The sequence below is a fragment of the Ceratotherium simum genome, chromosome 5 (genome assembly GCF_057802395.1).
Source record: "Ceratotherium simum simum isolate JZ-2026a chromosome 5, ASM5780239v1, whole genome shotgun sequence".
Lineage (NCBI taxonomy): Eukaryota > Metazoa > Chordata > Mammalia > Perissodactyla > Rhinocerotidae > Ceratotherium > Ceratotherium simum.
The window spans coordinates 13856840-13878332 of record NC_141904.1 but is presented as its reverse complement, the minus strand read 5'-3'; the positions used below and the strand labels follow the sequence as shown (position 1 = coordinate 13878332).

Here is a 21493-nt window from a genome sequence, read left to right as displayed (position 1 = left end):
CCACCATTCACAGCTCGGCTCCAGCCAGGGTCAGGGGCTGGGGCAGGCTGTCTCTGTTCTTACCCTGAGGCTCTGGGCTGTATTCTGCGAGCTTCTCGAGAGTCCTATTAGGAGTGACTGCTGAGCCAGAGATAATTCAGGGAGAAGGCAGAAGGCTGAGAATTAATGCTCTGCTGTGCTCATGAGTGGGGGGCGGTGGGGAGAAGCCCATGCAGGCAACAGAGGAGAGGCAGGCAGAGACCAGAGGAACACAATAAACACTGTGTAAACTGATTATACAGGAGACTCCCTAACTTGCTTTTTTTCTCTGATTCATACTCTAGTACAGTTCCCTAAACTGCAGTAAAGCAGATCCCCCAAGTGCCTATTAAACATCCCAAGTCCCAGGCCCCATCCCCACTCAGGAGGTCTGGGGCCAGCCCCGGAATTAGTGTTTTTAATAAGCCTCTCAGGCGATTCTGCAGTGAGTGATCCTTCCACCAGCATTTGGGGACTGCTGCATGACACCTTCAGGGCCTGGTGGCCTTTTCAAGTCTTTTTGGAAGAGCGTTTCCCAGTCTGTGTTCTGGCGATCCTAGTTCTGAGAACTACTAATATGCATTCAAAAGAGTCTCATGATTAACAAGTGATAATGGCTGCAGGCTATGTCCCTTTCCTGTGGGGTCACAATGCACTTGAACAGAGTCAAGGCTCTGAAAAGTCCTGCCGGAAAGAGAGCATCTTAGGTTTGTTTAACCGTGACATTCCCCAGCCCTTCTGATCTGGAAATAGGGTCCCACCAACCCAAGGCGGGGGAGCCACAGTGGGAAACCCTGCAGATGGGCCTGCCGGAATGTTGGCCAGTGGGACCGGTGACTCCCTGCTCGTGTCACATCCTGCCCTCCCATCTCCTGGTGCTCTTGTGGATTTGCATGAGGGGCATTTGACCCCAGCACCAGGGCTGCCCTTAGAGAAGGAAGAGACTTGGAAATCACAGCTGACAAGGTTCCATCAAACACCAAGAGCTGACAAGAGGGTGGAAACCCAGGGTTACACATTGAAAAGATAATCCAAATCGACTTTATATTCCCTTAAAAATGGTTTCCTCTTCTGAGTAAACCACTGAGTAACACTGCTACAAGCACTCGTCTCTCACCTTCAGGGTTATAATGGCACATTTTGTGTGCAAAAGGCTAAGGATTTTAAAAGAGCCCCGGCGTCACACTCCCCAGTGTGTAGCCCTGACAGTAATCCACGTCACAAGCACAGGTCACAAGGCAGAAAATCCCACATTAGCATAACGGTTTACAAGGGGTGGTGGCGGATCGTTTAATTTGGCCTTTCAACCTGGGAAGTGTCACCCCACCCAGGCGGGCCTCAGAATCCTCCATGCCCAGAGGGGTGTGACTGCCATCAGTCCTCACCCGAGTCCCTGACAGACAAGGTCACACCCACCTGTGGGGGCCGCAGGGAGAGCCTTGTCTCGGTCCGGGCCTTCCTTCTGGGGCAGGGATCTGAGCAGTTCGCGGTGGTGGTGCCTGCGTGGTAAACAGACGCTCAGGGCGTGTCCGAGGGGCCCACAATCCCCCAAAGCCACCCAGTGGGTCTTGGATCTTCAGTCTCAACCTGCTTTGGTCCATTTTAGGTGGCTCAGCCCACAAATATTTGTTGAGGGCCTACTATGTCCCAGGCCCTGGGCCAGATGCCAGGACAGAAAGCAGAGGCGTCGGGGTCCTCCCAGAGCGCGCTAACCAAGACGGTCACTGCCTCCTGCGAGCCCAGGGTGACAGCGGGGAAAGAGCATATTTCTACTCTTTTAACATTTTCTTTCAATATCTCACTTAAAAAAAAATGTTGAGTAGGGATTAAGGACATGGTCTACCAGGATCAGACAGACTTGAGTTCAAAATACAAATTTCCATTTGTAAAGCTGGGATAAGAACACCTCTTTTTTAGACTTTTGTGAAGGTAAATGAGCTGCTACACAGGAAGCACTGGCACAGGGCCTGGCCTCCAGCTGGCTCTCAAAACACAGGCTCGCTCTCATCATAAGCTAGTATCTTGGAAGTCCACAGCGGGATGGATGGCTAAGAGTCTGGCTGGGAGCCAGACTGCCTCAGAGAATCCCAGCTCCTCTCCAGTCAGCTGTGTGACCCTGAGCGGGTGGTTCAGGTCTCTGTGTGGATGGCTCAGCACCTGCAAAACGAGGAACGACAGTGCCTGCCTCTGGCGGGTGGTCGTGAAGATTCAAGGAGTTAGGCACGAAAAGGCACCGCAGAGTGCGAAGCACAAGCAGATCTCATTACACGTCAGCAGCTCAGACGTGATTAGACTTACACCAACTGGGCACGCGTGCTCTTTTAGCAATCTATCTTCTGCGAATCAAGAGGTACCTGCATCTTCTTTTTACTCAAACAACGTAATCGCTACGTCTTGTATCAACATGATTTTCCCTCTTCCACCTACCGTATTATGCACTTATTAGAGCTGTACTTGGGAGGGACCAGTGCCTGGTGGAAGACGCATGTGCTTTGCAGCCAGAATGGGTGGGTTCAAGTTGAGGTTCTCCTCCGTGTATGACCTTGGATGCATCACTAACATCTCAGAGGCTCATTGACCTTGTCTGTTAATTGGTCATGAAAGTTAATGCCGGCCGTATACACAGAGCATCACAAGACCATGAAGGAGAAAGTGCTTCTACCCTCCAGATGCTGGGCAAGGGCTCAATGCTGATTACTATGGGGAGAGGGGCAGCGTACAGGTTATGTTCCAGGATTAGACTGCCCGGGTTGGAATTCTGGTTCAGGCTTGTAGCTGTGCAATCTTGGTGGGTTCCTCGGGCAATCTGCCTCCAGTTTTCTCATCTGTGGAATGGGGCATAAGGACAGTACCCGCCCCAGAGAGCTGCTGTGAGGATTAACTGAAGAGCTTAGCACCGGCCCATATACAGAAGGCGCCCAATAAACATCAGCTATTCTTACCATCATTACTCTCAGTCTACCTTCCCCACCCGACTGTGAACAGGGAGCTCATTTAATTCATCCTTATATTCTTAGTACCTAGGAACCGCTGACCTAAAGTCAAACGATGGAAGAATAAACATTTAATTCTGATCCAAAGTCCTTTCTGGTGATCTCAGAGACTTGGATGAGTCTTCTCAGGGCCCCGCTGGACTCTGTCTGTGTGTCGTTCACGTCTTATTACTGTGGTTCAGGAAGCTCCATCTGTGAGGAGTCTCTCCTCGGTTATTCCGGAATCTAGCAGCAGACTGAAGGAGCCTGGAGGCTCACCTCCACCTTCTAACTGTAGGACTTTGAGGATGTTACTGACCCTTTCAGAGCCTCTATTTCCTCATCTGTAAAATGGGGCTAAGCCCCCCTACTCCTCAGAGTTGCTGAGCTGAGTAGATATATGCTGGAAAGAGCCTGGCACACACAGTAGGGGATCAATAAAAGGTGGTGATCAGGGCTGGCCCCGTGGCTTAGCGGTTAAGTGCACGCGCTCCGCTACTGGCGGCCCGGGTTTGGATCCCGGGCGCGCACCGATGCACCGCTTCTACGGCCACGCTGAGGCCGCGTCCCACATACAGCAACTAGCAGGATGTGCAACTATGACATACAACTATCTACTAGGGCTTTGGGGGAAAACAAGGAGGAGGATTGGCAATAGATGTTAGCTCAGAGCCGGTCTTCCTCAGCAAAAAGAGGAGGATTAGCATGGATGTTAGCTCAGGGCTGATCTTCCTCACACACACACAAAAAAAGGTGGTGATCATCATCTTATTTTACTTACCTTGAAACTCCCAGTTCAAGTTGCCCCTACTTTGAACGTTAGCTGGATCTCTGAACTCTGGTGTGCAAGTGATTACTCTCAGTGCCAACTGTGTCCTCCTCACAGACCTCCACCCTGCCCTGTGGGGCAGTGGCCACTGCTTCCTCTTGTCGCCTGCCTGCCCTGTCCCCTGGTGTGCCTAGCCCTGGGCCTGACCCTGAGAGGGTGTTCCCTGTGGTCAGTAGCCCCACTGTTCTCCAGGGATGCCCGATCAGAGGGTCACTGTGGCAGGAGCAAAGGCAGCCACATTATGCCCCCACCTGTAGATCACTGGTTTTGAAGATGGCCATAAGCATGGCTTCAGAGTCAAACAGACTGGGGCTCCACCACTTGCTCATTTGTTGTGTGACTGTGATTATCTTAGCCTCTCTGAACCTCAGTTTCTTCATCTGTAAAATGAGGACAACATAAGGTCATGTATGCAAAGGGGTACATGAGACGACGACGATGATGACGGACCACGTCAAGTGGCAGTGTGACCAAGGCCCTCCCCCCACAACATGGGGAAAAGGTGAGTGAAATAAGTTATCAAATGCTCTAAAAGCATGAAAGCTGGCCTAGATTAAAAAAATTAGAGTAAAAGTAAGCAACGTGATAAGGAGAAAAAGAATCCTCAGTAAGCCTCACAGTGAATTTATTTCATAGTGACATCTGTCACTGTCGCCATGATGTAAACGCACTGTTGCCTCTATCAAGAAGGTACTAAATGGAGCAAAGCGTGGGGTAGACTTCTACCACGTTTCTACAATCACCTAACTTTATAATTTTAACCAGATTTTCAACTTAAAAAAAATGCTTTTGGTAGTTTTAGGAAAACACTAGCAATCAAATTTTCTAATGCAATGGATACACTCTGGAAATGAAGCTCACTCCAAATACTGGAAAAAAAAAATCTTAATCAGTTATCCGATAAAATGGCATTGACTATTTATATCAGTAGATTCTCAACCTTGGCTGCACAAAATAAATCATTTCAGAACATTTTAAAAAATACCCATGCTTAGACACCACCCCAGACAAATCATAATCTGGAGGGGTTGGGGGGAGGAGTTTGAGTATTTAAAAAAGCTTCCCAACTTCTACAGCCAGAGTTGAGACCCCTGGTTTGGATGGATCTTGGTACTAATCAGAGGCATGATTCACATACTTGGTGACTGAGGTTGTGACCTCAATCCTGGCCACACGTTAAAATCACCAAGGAGCTCTAAAAATCCTGATGTCCTACTCCAGGCCAATGACATCCATCTCTGGGGTAAGACTCAGGCATCGATAATTCTGAAACCTCCCTAGGTGATTCAATGTGCAGCTAGGGCTGAGAAGCACTGAACTAAAGGATAAAGTAAAAAAAGGAAAAGAATGTGTTGGGTAAAATCTTAGCTCACACCTGCATTTTGCAGCAGAAGCACTAGTAGTATTATGTAGTGCTGTGGTCAGTTTCAATTTACCTGAGAATGGCTTATCTGTTTTGAGGATAAGTTATGGGCTAGTGCTAGGGATACAGTGAAGGGAGCGAACATTAAGCACCTGCCATAAACCAGGTGTTCTGCCTACACCATCCCATTTAATTCACACTGTACCCAGTGAAGTAGGTGGTGTCATCCCCACTTTATTAGGGAGGAATTGAGGCTCAGAGAGGCTAACTCACTTTATGTCAAGTCACTCAACTAGTAAAGTGGGCTCCAAAATCTGGGCCCTCGGCCCCACTGCCTCTCACAGGGTGGAGGTGGAAAGTGTCTATTTGCTCTAACTACTGTTAATGCTGAATGATTTGTCGGATTATCTGTTGTTTTGTTTCTAGGCCCCTCTGTTAGACTAGATAAATGAGAGCTGACTATACTGCTTATTCTGAGGGGATGATCTAGGTGTAAATTTATTCCTTATGTTAAAAAAAAGCATGTGTCCTAACAATTATTTCATATTTGCTCTCCTTTCAATTGGCAACAGCTTCTGAAGTAGCACTGTAACTGCTGAATTCCTTCCCAAGTAAAAGGTAAATAATAAGAACCAGGATATGTACCTAAATGTTTACTTCTACTAAAAAGGTAAACATTTTTCTCCTGAGTGACTTTGAAGATATAAAAAACAAAAACCAAAACAGATTATGAACAGGCCTGCTAGTTATTCAACCTTTCCCTTGTGCTTCCTATTCCCTGATGATCCTAGTGCTCCCAAATAGAGAAGAGAGACAGCCCACAGTCTGCAAACCCTTCCGGCAGAGCCGGCTGTCATTAGTGACAGACAGGTCCACCTCACAGTTCCCACCGACAGCCAGGACAGAGGGACTTCCTGCCTCTCCATCAAACTCCTGGTCAGGTTTCCCAGACACGAGGCAGTGACCCATCGTCCTACATGCGGGACTTGTGGGACTTTCAAACAGCAACTTACTTATACTGAATGCTAACAGCAATTCCAAAAGAAAAATATCCCAAGCACCTATGTCTAGATTTATAGTGTTTTTTCCTTCAGTTTTACATAAAAGTCTAGATTTATAGAACCCAGGATTTGTACAATTAGAAAAGATGACTTATTCAGTAGATGCTGTTTTCAACCTACTCAGTGAACACAATAAAAAAAGGTCCCACTTACTGAATATTCTTATGTGGTTCTGGGTCAGAAAAGTTTTTTACATTTTTAAAATCCTCATTAGGTTTTATTGTCCCCATTTTGCAAGTGAGAAATGTGTCTCAGAGAAGTTAAGTCAAGTGCCTAAAGTCATACAGCCTCTAAGTGGTGGCACTGGGGCCCCGATGCTACAGCCCTCGGAAACAAGACTAGACCTTTCCACAAAGTGCCTCCTGCAGGGCAGGCAGTGGTTAGTGATGTTCTTCGCCCAGGACCTCTCTGAGACCGTGTCTGTTGGTCTCTCTCCCTCTAAGGAGAAACACATCTTGGATTCTGGCTGAGAAGGCCTGGCTGATGGCCCACTCACCACTCCGCCCCTACCTTTCACCCCACGGGTTCTGCAGATGCGTCCTGTGGCCTCTGTCATCACAGGAGAGCGTGCCCACCATTACCTCAGCACCTTCACCGTCTCCATCCACTGCGCCTGCTCACTCTCCCAGGGGTCCACCCGGATCCAGTCGGACGTCTGCAGGGCCAGCCGGGCCATGGCCACCCGGTGCCGGGCAGCCACGAGGTCTTTCTTCCCGTACTTGTCGTTGACAGGAGAGATGATACCCCCGATCACCTGGTACATCCCTAGGCAAGGGAGAACGGTGGTGCTGCCCAAACGCTCGCCACCTGGCAGCCTGAGTTCAGGGAGGTGCTAAAAATCTCCGTGCCTCATCCTGAGTGGGAGCAGACCCCCCCCACCAACACCGGCATTCTCTCTGGGGGGGCCAGCTCCCCTGAGCAAGATAAAGGCACCACCTCAGGGACCATGTGCCTCTCCTCCAGAGTCTTCTACAACCCAGAGAAGTACTTCTCCTGAGAGGATGGCTGTGAGGGAGGAGCCAGGCGAGGCTCCCATATAGCAATGTAGATAGTTAGGGTCAGAATACGTCTGAGGAACATCATGACTTCCCCTCTGTGGGACTTCACAGGGGCACTATCATCCTCGAATCATGTATGGGAGAATAGTTACATACAGTTTCTTAGAAAAAAATAGGGGATTTTGTGGATCAAAGATGAAGGGATGGGGTTTAGCATGAACTAGGCAGGTGGGTGATGGGAAGTAGATTGCATAGACCCACGACTGGCTTTGGAGGAATGTGCTGCTAAGGTAATGGGAAGGCCTACTTTGGAAAAGACATGGGCTGTGCTGATGAGCGATGCTGCGTGGTGCAGGGACTGGAGAATTTTAAGTATAGAGCTACAAGGACATTGAAGAAGCTACAGAGAACCATCATGGAAAAAGTATGACTGGGACTCAAGGAGCCTGGGGTGGGAGCTGCAGCCCCATCGCTTACTAGGATGCCTTAGGTGAATTATTGAGCTATTTGGAAAAATAAAATACTTAGCCATTTGAACTTCAGGTTTCCTATCTGTAAAATGGGATAATACCTCCTTGGTAGGACCTTGTGGTAAGGATGAAATTAGATAATGTTTATGTAGTGAGATAATATATAGTATATATCAAAAATGTATTATGAAATATAACAGGCACATAAAAGGGCATAAAACACATACGGTTTGATGAAGAGTTATAAAGTCTATCCCGCTTTAATCAACACCTAGGTTAAGATACAGAACATTCTGGAACACCAGAATTCCCTATCACAACCCCTACTCTGTCGGAAGTTAATCGTTATTCTTATTTTTATAACATTCTCTTGCTTTCTTTTACAGCTTTACCATGTATTTATGCATCCTTAAAAAACAGATTCATTTTGCCTGCTTCTGAAACTTTTATAAACGGATTCATACTAGATGTATTCTTTTGTTAAGCCTTTTTCACTTTATGTAAATAAAATTCATGTAGTCCAACCAGTTTTATTGCTGCAAAATATTCCACTGCAGGATTATATACCAAATAATTGATTTTACTGTTTTAATATTTTACTGTTGACGGACTTGGTTTGATTAGACAATTACAAACAATGCTGCTGTGAAAATGCTTGCATTAAGTCTCCCTGTGCACAAAAGCACATATTATTTCTTAGGTTACTTACTTAAGAGTGGAACTGCTGAGTCATGGGGGGGTGTCTTTGCAGCTTTACTGGACAATGTCAAACAGTTTTCTAAAGTGGTTGCAGCTCTTCACCCTCCAGCGGCGGGTGTCTGAGTTCCCTTTGCTCCACACCAGGCCATATGGGGTTATTCTCAGGATATTCCCACCCTGACAGATGTGTTGTTACATCTCATTGTGGTTTTAATGTTCATTTTCCTGCTTACTAATGAGGCTGAGCATTTATTCATATATATTATTAAACATTCAAGCTTAATTTTTTGTGAAGTGCTTGTTCAAATCTTTTGCCCATATTTTGGGTTGTCTGCCTTTTTATCACTCATTTGTAGAGTACTTCACATATTCCAAATACTAACCCTTTGTTGGCTGGTTATTGTGTCATGAATATCTTCTCTTAATTTATGGCTTGTCTTACTCTTTTACGGAATCTTTTGAAAACAAAAGTTCTTAATTTTAATGTAGTTGGGTTATTAGTTTTTTCCTTTATGGCTAGTGCATTTTGTGTTATGAAGACATTTTCCTGTATTATCTCATAATATAATATTTTTTTATAGTTTTGTTTTTCACACTTGGGTCTTTGTGCATGATGTGAGTTCTATTAAGTTATTTTCCATTGGGATAGTCAATTATTCCAGCAATGTTTAATAAAAAGACCCCCTCCACTCTGTTGTGTGCATTGCCACCCATGTAGAACATTAAGTGTCCACAGGTACAGAAACAGTCTCTCTCTCTATTCTGTCTTGTTGCTCTATATGCCTGTCTTTGCTCAAGGTCACACTACTTTGCTTAGTTTAGCTTTATTGTACATCTTAACATCTAGTTAAGAAAACCCTCCCACTTTGTTCTTTTTTAATAGTGTCAGCAATTCTTGACTTTTTGCATTTTCCATATAAATTTTAGAAAGAGCTTGCCAAGCTCCAGAAAAATGAAATTGTCACCACCAAAAAAAAAAAAAACAAAATGCTGAAATTTTTATAGGAATTGAATTGAAGCTATAATTCAATTTAGAGAGAACTGATATCCTTACAATATTGAGCCTTCCACTCCATGAGCATGGTATATCTTTCCATTTATTTAGGTCTTCTTAAATGTCTCTAAATAAAGTTTTACAACTTTTCTTGTAGAGTACTTACAAATCTTTTGTAAGATTTATTCCTAGATATTTGATTTTTTTGATGCCACTGTAAATGGCATTTTTAAAAAATACTTTTTTTCTGTTTGTTGCTGATAAGTAGAAATATAATTGATTTCGGTATCTTCAATGTGTATTGGTAACCTTGCTAAACTCTCTTATTAATTCTAACAGTTTATCTGCAGAATCTTTTCACTCTTCCATGTCCAAAATAATACCATTTGAAAATAGGGACAATTTTGCTGCTTCATTTCCAATCCTTATCTTTTATTTATTTTTCTTGTTGTATAAGACCTCTAGTATAATGCTGAATAGAGACGGTGTTAGCAGGCATCCTTGTCTTCCTCGCACGATTAGAGGCAAAGCTTTCATGTTTCATTATTACGTATGATGTTTGCTGTGAGTTTTCTGTAGATATCCTTTTTCAGTTGTGGTACAGACAATGCCATGTGTTCATTAAGACCCATTTTTATTTTCCTCTTTCTGGGCACATAGTAAGCTAATAATTCTGTTCCTCTTGAAATCAGGTTGGGTTTATGTAATTTGACTGAGTGACAGTCAATGGGATGTGGGTGGAAGTGAGGTATGCCCCATCTAGCCTTGGCCATAAAAACTCTTGTGTGACCCTCCAGCTCTCTCGTGGTGAACCTGAAAGCAACTATTAAGTTAGCAAAGCCACAGATGGGGCCTGCTAGGATCTCTGAGACACAGCTTGGAAAGGAACTGCCCTGTAGACCTGCTGGACCTACCTGGGATTTATCTGATGAGAGACAAACTTTATTTAACGTTTTAAGCTCCCGAATTTGGGGGATTTGTTATTGCAGCCTAGCCTGATCCTGACAAACATGTTACTTTAAGAGACACTCCCAGCTATTCCTAGTTTAAGAGCTTTCCTCATAAATGAGTTTTGTTAAATGCTTTTTCTGCAACTCTTGAAATGATTGTGTGATTTTTCACCTTTAGTCAGTTAACCTAGTGGATTGCATTGATTAACTTTCTAATCTTTACATTGCATTCCTGAGATAAACTCGATTAGGTCAAGATATATTATCTTTTTAATGTGTGGATGGATTCATTTTGCTATTTTTTTAATTAGGAAGTAAGAGAGGTCTATAATTTCCTGTTCCCCTAATGTCCTAATGAGGTTCTGGTACCAAGGTTATGCCTTATAAAAAGTGTTGGGGAGTTCTCTCTCTTTATATGCTCTAAAGAGCTTGGGTAGGACTGAAATAACGCTTTTTTCTTAAGTGTTTGGTAGAACTCACCAGTGAAGTCTTATGAGACTGGAGTTTGATTTATGTGAAATTTCTTGACTACTGATTTCATTTCTTTAATGGTGATAAAATTATCCAGATTTTTATTTCTTCATTATAATTTCTGGCAACTTACATTTTTCTAGGATTTTGTCCATTATATCTAAAATTTGAAATTTATTGACATAAGGTTGTTCACAATATTCTCTTATCTGTTTACTGTCTACACCATCTGTAGTGATGTCCTTTTCATTCCTAATGTGGGTTGTGTCTCCGTTATTTTTCCTTGCTCAATCTTGCTACAGGTTTGTCATTTTATTAGTCCTTTCAAAGAACCAATTTTTGGCTTTATTGATCTTCTCTACTGGATGTTTCTTTTCCATTTCATCAATTTCTCTTCTTATTTTTATTAATTCCATCCTCCTACTTTTTTGGTGTTATTTTGCTGGTCTTTTTCTAACTTCGTGTGATGGATGCTCAGCTAACTAATATGCAGCTTGTCTTATTTTCTAATATAATCAGTTCCAGCTATAAAATTTCCCTCTAAGCATGTCTTTACAAGCATCCCACAAGTTTTTTTTTTTTTTTTTTTATAATTTTATTTATTTATTTTTCCCCCAAAGCCCCAGTAGATAGTTGTATGTCATAGTTGCACATCCTTCTAGTTGCTGTATGTGGGACACAGCCTCAGCATGGCCGGAGAAGCGGTGCGTTGGTGCACGCCCGGGATCCGAACCCAGGCCACCAGTAGCGGAGAGCGCGCACTTAACCGCTAAGCCACAGAGCCGGCCCTCACAAGTGTTGATATGTAGTGTTTTCATGATCATTCCGTTCAAAATATTTCTAATTTCCATTATTATGTCTTTTTTGATCCCTGAGTTATTTAGAAGCATTTTTCCTAATTACCAAACATATTGAGATTTTGGTTATCTTTTTGTTATTGATTTCTAGCTTAGTTGCACTGTAGTCAGAGAACATACTCTACATTGATTTCAGCCACTTGACATGTGTTGATACTTGCTTTATGTCCCAGGTTATGGCCAGTTTTGGTAAATGATCTATGTGTGCTTGAAAAGAATGTGTAATCTACGATTGTTGGGTGCCATGTTCTGTCCACTTAGTCAAGATTGCTAATTGGTTTGTTTAAATCTATGTTCTTACTGATTTTTTGTTTGCCTCTTGTATTAGTTACTGAGAGAGGCATGTTAAAACTTCCCACTATGATTGTGGACTTTTCTATTTTTCCTTTTAGTTCTTTCAACTTTTGTTTCGTATATTTTAAGAATATGTTACTGCCTACATGTGTAGTATTCTTACACATCTTTCTGTGAACTGAGCCTCTTTCATCTCCAGTAATGCTTCTTGACTTAAAGTCTATATGTGTGATATTAATAAAGCCTCAAAGGCTTTATTTTGGTTGGTATATGCATGGCATATTTTTTTTCTCCTTTTTTCTTTCAACCTTCTATACTTCTGTTTTAGGCAAGTCTTTTGTAAATAGCCTATAGTTGGATTTAAAAATTTTTTTGTCTAGTTTGACAATTATTGACTTTTAACTGCAACATTAAATTCACTTACATTTAATGTGAATGTTGATATATTTAAGTGTCAAGCTACCATCTTATTTTGTTTCTTTTTTGTCACACTAGTTTCATGTTTTTTCTTTCTCTTTTCCTGCCTCTCTTTTGACTTTATATCATTTTTTATTCTCAGATTGGAAGTTACATATACAGTCTTATATCCAAAGTAAACCCAGACCTTTAACCTCTTCCTCAACAAGACAAGGACTTTAGACTCTGTAACTCCGTTTACCACCTACTGACTTACACGTCATTGTTACAGATATTTTAAGTCTATTTTTCCTTAACCCTCTTAGAACTTATTCTGTTTTATACAACAGTGCTCATTTAAATTTACCTACGTATTTGTCATTTTCTTTGCACCCCATTTCTTCTTGCATATCAGACCCTCTATCTGGGAATCCCTCTCCTACTGACAGAATACATCCTTCAGAATTTCCTTAAGTTAGTGACTTCACTCTTGAAAGACATTTTCAAAATATTACCCTCATTCCTGAAAGAGATTTTCACTGGGTTCAAAATAATTGATTAGCAATCATTTTTCTACAATACTCTGAAGTTCCACTGTCTTCTGACTTCAATTGCTGCTGTGGAGAAGTCATCTATAATCTAACCTCCATTCTTATGAAGGTAATCTGTATATTGTGGTTGCTTTCAATTTTTTCTTTGTCTACATATGGATTTCTTTTTACTTATCCTGCTTCTGAATCACAGGACCTTTTAAATCTGTGGATGGGTGTCTTTTATTAGATCTGGAAAATTCTTAGTTGTTATCTCTTCACATATTGCCTCTGCCTCCTTCCCTCTTCCCTTTGCTTCTAGTTCTCTGATTGTATATATGTAGCCTCCACGTCTCTTACCCTCTCTTCTGGAATTAAAAAAAAAAAAAAGACAAAAAAGAACCCCTCTTTCTCTCTGCTCCACTCTGGAGAATTTAATTTGATCTCTACTCCAGTTCACTAAGGCTACATTTTGCTCTCTCTAACCAGATTCCAAATCATTCATTGAACTTTTGAGTCTTCTAATCTATGAACATGTATATCTCTCCTTCTGTCTAGGTCTTTGATTTCTTTCATAAGCATCTTGCAATTTTCAGGACACAAATTCTATACATGTTTTGTTGATTTATACCTAAGTATTTCATTTTCTTTAGATCAATTGTAAATGGCATTGTGTTTTTAATTTTGGTTTTCACATATTTGTTATTATATAGTATACAGAAATATACATATAGTATATAGTATACAGAAATGTGATTGATTTTTGTTTGTTGATCTTTATCTTACAACTGAACTCCCTCATTCTAGGAGTTTTTTTTTTTCTTTCTTATAGATTCTTTGAGATTGTCTACATAGACAATCACGTCACATGCAAATAGGGAAAGTTGTCTTTCTTCCTTTCCAATATATATGCCTTTAATTTCTTGATTTGAGACCTTTCCTTTTTTTCTAATATAAGCATTTAATGTTATAAATTTCCTTCTTAGTACTGCTTTAGCTGCATCAACATATTTTGATATGTTGTATTTTCACTTTCATTCAGTTCTATGTATTTTTTTTTGTGAGGAAGATGAGCCCTGAGCTAACATTGATGCCAATCCTCCTCTTTTTTGCTGAGGAAGATTGGCCCTGGGCTAACATCTGTGCCCATCTTCCTCTACCTTATATGGGACGCCACCATAGGATGGCTTGATAAGTGGTGTGTCTGTGTGCGCCTGGGTGTATCGGTGTGCACCTGGGATTTGAACCGGTGAACCCCTAGCCGCTGTTGAAGTGGAAGTGTGTGCACTTAACTGCTATGCCACTGGGCCAGCCCCCAGTTCTATGTATTTTTAAAAATTTTCTTTGAAACTTTCTTTTTGATCCACAGATTACTTAGTTGTTTAATTTCCAAGTGTTTTAATATTTTCCTATTGTCTTTCTTTTATTGATTTCAGTTTTATTCCATTATGATCAGAGACCATAATCTGTATGACTTCAATTCTTTTAAACTTGTTGAAGTTGTTTTATGACTTAGAATATGGCCTTTCTTAGTGAATGTTCCATGGGTGTTTGAAAAAAATGTGTATTCTGCTATTGTTAGGTGGAGAGTTCTATACATATCAATTAGATCCTGTTGGTGGACTGTGTTGCTCAGTTCTTCTATATCCTTGCTGATTTTTTTGTGTGTGTGTGTGAGGAAGATCAGCTCTGAGCTAACATCCATGCCAATCCTCCTCTTTTTTTTGCTGAGGAAGACCGGCCTAAGCTAACATCTATTGCCAATCCTCCTCCTTTTTTTCCCTTTTTCTCCCCAAAGCCCCAGTAGATAGTTGTATGTCATAGTTGCACATCCTTCTAGTTGCTGTATGTGGGACGCGGCCTCAGCATGGCCGGAGAAGCGGTGTGTCGCTGCACGCCCGGAATCCAAACCCAGGCCGCCAGTAGCGGAGCGCATGCACTTAACCGCTAAGCCACCGGGCCGGCCCCTGTCCTTTCTGATTTTGTCTAGCATTTCTGTCAGCCGCTGAGGTGGAGTGTGAAGTCCCCATCTATAACTGTGAATTTCTCTGTTTTGCCTTTCAGCTCTATCAATTTTTGCTTCGTGTATTTTGAGTCTTTGTTTTTTGGTGTACACACATTTAGGATTCTTATGTCCTTAGTGGACCTTATGTCCCTAGTGGACCTTCACTGAGCTTTTAATTTTGTTTATTTTAGTCATCGTTTCTAGAAGTTCTGATTGGTTCTTCATCAAATCTGGTAAGTCACTTATAGTTTCTTTTTGCTTTAAATAAAACCAAAACTTTTAAAATCTGTGTCTGACAATGCCAATTTCAAAGTCTGTACAGGTTATTTTTGCTTGTCTGTTGTTTCTGCTAGCTCTTATTCATATTGTTTTGTTTCTTTTGTGCTTAGTTATTTTTGACTGCTTGCTGATCAATGCCCCTGACTAGTTACTTGGGGGCCTCCCCAGGCCTAAGATAGATATGCCCTCCAACAGAGAGGCTTCATGCTTGATTTTTCCAGGCACCTGGAGTTATTAAAGTCACAGATGACCTTAAATCAAGTTCTTGACTTGAGCTTCTTTGACTAATCCAGGCAAAAGGTTGCAAATCTGAGCAAAGGCTGATGTGTGGCCATTTCTCCTTAGCAATATTTTATCCTTTCCTTTTTCTTCTTCTGCTTGCCTTAGTACCAAGGCACTAAGTCTTCTCTGAAGTCCTCTAGGATTGGGGAAAGGATGTGGGATCTAGTTCACACACGTGCGGGTGTAGCTTCTTGGGAGAGATCCGTAAAAATTCCCAAGGCTCCTTGAGAAGAGTAGTGAAGGAGGCTGAGAATTAACAGTCAGCAGGGCTACTGGCGGGGGAGGGGTACTGGGTAGAGGGTGTGCCGCCCAAAGCCAAGGACCATGGCATTGGCAGTACCAGGGAAAGCCCAGGCATGGGCCCAGATGCCAGTGGTAGTGCCTGAGCCAAGAGAAGCTGAGGAGGCCTCAAGAGTGGAGGCAGAGAGCATAGAGGCCAATGCCCAAGGTCAAGGGCAGACCACTCAGCTAGAAGGCATTGAGGGCTGATGCCTCTTTTCAGATGCCTGGAAGATAAGCCACCCAGGATGCTTAACTCACTCTTGGGGAAGTAGGCAGGAAAAGATGAACCTGATTAAAAACTGATCTGTAAGAGAATAAGCTTTAAAATCGGAAGATAGTTACCTTGAAGTGGCAAATTTTTGCACCATTCATGGAAATAGTGGCTTAAGAGCAAGTTGAGTGTTATAGAAAGCAAAGTAAGTTATATTTCTGCACATTCGAGTCCCATGTTATACATGGAACATGTTACTTCTTTCTGTTTTCCTTTACAAACAGTGGGGGCTGGAGGACCAATTCTGTTGGGTGCCAACTCTCTTGGGCAACTTACATACATTTAACCTTCACCTTAATCTCTGTTTTACCGGAGGAAACTGAGGGTGGGGGGTCAGGGGCCCCTCCAGGAAGCTCTCCTGGCATCTTGGATACTCAGGTGTCACCTGTAATGGTTTAGCTCATCTTGATAAGGCAGGTCGTACACTGAGAAATCAATGCTTTGTTATAGCACCCAGGAGAGAAGAGTCAATACAAATAACAATTTAGGCTAAAACTTCCTCTTGCCCTCCAAATGGTCATGAGTTCAAGGCTTTTCCCTTTCTCCAAATCCCAGTGTTGCCTCTCATGTGACCCCCTCTCCCCCTGGTTAGATGCAGGTACTTCTCTGGTGACACTACTGCCGTCCAGACGCACCTCCATTACAGCACTTGTATGGTAAGGGTCTGTTTGCCTTTGTCTTTTCCGTGAGACTGATAAGTCCTTAAGGACGTGAACTTGTCTTCTCATTGTGGGTAACATGCCTAGCACATCGCTTAGTCGGAAGTACTGTCCTTACCTTGGGGTTACTAGAGCAACACATGGCTGTGCGTTTAACATGGTGGATAGAACTCCTTGTTTATCTCCACTCCCTCTGGAAACTCTAATAAAATGGCAATAAAGGAATGAAAGAAGTATGAAATCACAAGGGCAAAGAGAGTAGGAAAGGAGACAACAGGAGATGGGAAAGGGCATCAAGGTTTTGGAAGCTGGACAGCTGATGAACAATGGTTCCCAGGCAGCGTCTGCAGCAGGGAAGGCAGTAAGAGGCAAGCCGCTCTGTGCGGTGGAAGCCTAGAGTGGCTCCGGAACTGGAGGAGCCAGCAACCTCTCCAGGTGGCCGTGCCAGGGGGCCTGAACACAGGAGGACTAATTGAGAGTTTGTCTAAGGAGCCCTTAGATCCAATCGTCTACCTTGTTCTCCCATCCTGGCAGAAAGCCAGATAGATATCTGCTTTCCAGCGACGTTGGACCAGAGACACCCTGGATTCCCAGATACAGGCAGAGCTGAGGGGAGGGGCAAGTACCATCCTTAAGGCAGGACCATTAAGTGCGGCTCCCAGAATACCAGGCTGGACAGGTCTCTCTGGGCAACAGACGCACCTGGGAGAAGACACTTAATGGACACTCCCATTCAGGGGTCTTGGACCTAGGGCCTGATCATATGGCCATGAGGCCTGCCAGCTTCACCCACACACCCAGAGCTTCTGGCCAGCATCTAGGGCCTATTTGCAAATATGAGTGGACAGCCTAGCAAGAGCCAAATTTCAGAAAGGCTCTGACTACGAAAGACAGAGACCAAAACAAGTGCCCCAGGAGAAAAGGCACTCAGAGGACACACAGGCAAGGCAGAGAGCAAACAAAATTCCAAAAATCTCCAAATAACGTCGTCAGAAAGATAAGAGATGACAGCCCACCCATGAAACAAGAATGGGACGCTTTATAAGGGAACAATCAGAAGGCAAGAAGAAGCTCTTAGAAATTAAAAAACATTCACTCATTCAACCACATTCACCAACTGCCTGTTACATGCCAGGCCCTGTGCTAGGTGCTGGGAAATAGTGGTGATGAAGCAGACCAAATCTTGTCCTCAGGGAACTTACACTCTGGTGGATGACAGCAGCAATAAAATCAATCAGTAGAAGAATTGGAAGATAAATTTGAGGAAATTATATGCTAAAAGAGAAAATAAAATTAGAGGCTTGATCCAGGAGGTCCAATAGCTAACTAACAGAAATTCCTGAAAGAGAACAGAGGGAGGAAAACATCGAAGAAACAATATAAATATCTTCCAAACGAGAAGGACATGAAATTTCATAATCGAAGGCCCTGTGAGTGCTCAGCACTTTGAACAAAAGAAGGTCCACACACTGGCAAACCATTTTCAACTTCAGACCACCAGGTTTAATGAGAAGATTCTAGAAGTTTCCAGAGAGAAAACCAGAGGTCAATTACACAGGACTGGGAAGCAGGGCAGCACTGGATTTCCAACAGCAATTCTGAGATCCAGAAGACAGTGGAGCCAAGTCTTCAAAATGGAAAAGGAAAATTATTTCCAACCTAGAATTCTATATTCGGCCAAACAACCAATCAATTAGAACACGGGTCAGGAAATTTTTTCTATTAAGGGACAGATAGTAAATAGTTTAAGCTTTGTGGGCCACATATAGTCTTTGTGTCATATATTCCAGAAAAACCATTCTCAGCTCACAGAAAGAATGAAAACAGACTATAGGCCAGATTTGGCCTGTGGGCTATAGACTACTGACCTCTGAATTGGAGTGTGGAATACAGTTGTGTTCAGATATGCAGGGTCTCAGAAAATTTATCTCCCATAGATCCTGTCTCAGAAAGATGCTGAAGGATGCATTCCACCAAAACAAAACAGTAAACCAAAAAAGCAGATGGCATGGGATCCAAGAAACCAGGGTTCCAAATCAGGAGACAGGCAAAGGGACTCTCCAGGAAAACAGTGGAGGGAAATATCCCAGATGACAGTGGTGTAGCAGACACCGGGAGCTAGCCATCCAGACAGGAGCCAGAGGCCTCCAGGAAGGAGGTGAGCAGAAACACAACGGAACAGACAAATTACCCGATGAGTCTGTTTGCACTAAGAAGAGTTTTAGAGATCTTTTGGAAAATTTAGGATTGAATTAGTGATAGATATAAGGAACTTATGGAAACAAGTAAATGAGGCAATTATTAACTCTAGGAAAAACCAAAGTTAATATGAGAGACAATGGAATCACAATGTGCTACGTGGCTTTGTTAATGCCATTTACACAGACATAAATGTACACAGTAAATATTAATGTAACCCAAAGTTGTGAGCTAATTAATTTGGGAGCATGTGGTGGCGGGAAGTGTGAGTGAGAAGGTGGAGGTGTGAGAGAGATGAATCTTTATTTTTCATAATTGGAAGCCAACGGATAACATCTAAATCTGAAAATCAAGAAGCAACAATATAAGCTTATGATTTAGAAACAGGGAGTCAAACACTAGAGAAAACAGCCAACAAAGTTAAATGTGATTGCTCTGGGACCAGGACGCAAGGGTGGGGAGGGAGGGAAGAAAGTTACTATAAGCCTTATAGTAACTCCACTTTTATTACATATATGTTTATAAATATAGAAAAGAAGTTTAAAAATTGATGCACTTTGTAGAAATACTTCAGTATACTGAAAAATGTAAAGAATCAAAAATTAACAAAACATATCTAAGAGGTTAATACTGTTTATATTTTTGTTTTCTTTGTCTTTTTCTTCTATATATTTTTCTTCAAATAATGTAAATTCAATTTTTTATCTTCTTCATTTAGATTATATCATAAGCATTTTTCTTGACCATTAGCACTCTTGAAAACACCATTTGTATGGCTGCATAATAATGGAGATTAAAAAAATAAAAACAAATTTTTTCGTGTGCTAGAATCAGTATATTGTGACCATTTTTGTAGATCTTGGTTGCAAGTTTTGGATAATGTTTTAAGATAAATTATTAGATAGGAAAATTACTGGCTTGACTCTTTTGGGGGTTTTTGCTACATCTTGCTAAACCGCTTTTCTGAACAAGGGGAAAGAGCCACCGGCAGGGTAGGAGAGCCCATCTTGCCCCTTGCTGGCTGGTACTGGGACTAGTCATTAAAAACATCTTTGCCAATTTGTAGGATTTTTGTGGTTTACAATTTGTATTTAAAATTACTCGTGTGATTTTTATTACTTATTAGACATTTATATTTCTCCTTTTGTGAACTGCCTGTTCATATCCATTGCTCACTGTCTACTGATGTGTATGAACTTTTTTTAACAAGCATATTGAATGTTTGCCTGTTGGGTCTGTTGGCAGCCACATCGAGAGGATTCTCCTCCCAATCTAGACCCTCCCTCAGCTGCCGTCTGGCTGAGAGGACTTAGGTCTGGGTCTTCAAGCAACTAAGACCCTCCATATGCACATGGAGTACAGCCTCAAGTCTTCCTCTCAGGGATACCTTCTTCTGCCATTTCTTTGATTGTTATTGCTCCTCTGCTCTGTTCTCTCACATCTATTCTGTCTCAACTCATAATTTTCATATCCTTATCTTTTTCCTCAGTTCTGGAAGAATTCCTTGTACTAGTCTTCTACTTCTCTATTTAGTTGCCAGAACTCGCCCCCCTGCTGCCCTGTCACAGTGAGCACGAATTTGGCGATGATGTTTTTCATTCCAAAAGCCCTTCTCTGTCCTCAGAAGGGGGCTCCTTTTTCACGACAGACTGCTCTTCTGCTATTGTCACATTCTCCTCATGAATCTCACGGAGAACCAGAGATTTAAAAACGTCCTTTTCTTAAGTGGAGGGCCATTGGCCTGAATCTGCAGGCTGGGACTTTCTTTGGAACTGAGGTGCCTTCTCATATGACCTGCGACTTCCCTCTGACCGGTCAGCCACCTCCAGAAAGGTCTATCTGTCCAGTATGGCTGCTGGACAGCCCTGTCAGAGCCTGGGTAGATCCCTGTTTAATTATTTTGTTCACAGCAAAAGGATAACGGCAACATTTAGGTTTACTGTAATTTTTCTTTGCATCTTAGAAACAGACTTGCTCTGTAGTTCAAGGAGGGAGCTGCAGGTCAAAGGAAACAGCCATTGACGGGGAATCCTCCACTCCTAAGGTTGATCTTTAGTCTACTGACTGAAATATATAAGGTAGGAAATCAAATTGATTTTTTCCTTCAAATACTTAAGTGATTGCCCCGTTTCCTTTTATTAAATAACCTGCCCCCGCCACCTCTGATTTCTTCATTTTCCCTCACCACCTATTTTCTCTTTTTTTTTTGTAAGGAACATTGGCCCTGAGCTAACATCTGTCAATCCTCCTCTTTTTGCTGAGGAAGACTGGCCCTGGGCTAACATCCATGCCCATCTTCCCCCACTTTATATGGGACGCCGCCACAGCACGGCTTGCCAAGCGGTGCGTCGGTGCACGTCTGGGATCCGAACTGGCGAACCCCGGGCCGCCGCAGTGGAGCGCGTGCACTTAACTGCTTGCGCCACCGGGCCGGCCCCCCACCTATTTTCTTTTTATATAGACTTGATGTTCTACGGTGCTGTCTAGAGTCAGTATAACACTCATTTCATCACTTTTTAAAAAATTACATTTTAATGTCTGAGAGAGCTTTCTGAGCACTGGTTAGTCTTCCAGGAGAACGCTGGGATACTTTTCTCAAGTTAAATAAAGAAAA

The 21493-nt window shown here is 42.6% G+C and overlaps 1 protein-coding gene across 1 annotated transcript in view; it reads right to left on the bottom strand.

Moving 5' to 3' along the window:
- Nucleotides 1-21493, bottom strand: part of NMNAT3 (nicotinamide nucleotide adenylyltransferase 3) — a 110213-nt gene that overhangs the window by 5683 nt on the left and 83037 nt on the right. The window contains exons 3-4 of the mRNA XM_004419936.3: nucleotides 6825-7008; nucleotides 1435-1517 (exon numbers count right to left, since the gene is read on the bottom strand). Of these exons, the coding sequence (XP_004419993.2) occupies nucleotides 1435-1517; nucleotides 6825-7008 (267 nt within the window). The remainder of the gene's footprint in view (nucleotides 1-1434; nucleotides 1518-6824; nucleotides 7009-21493) is intronic.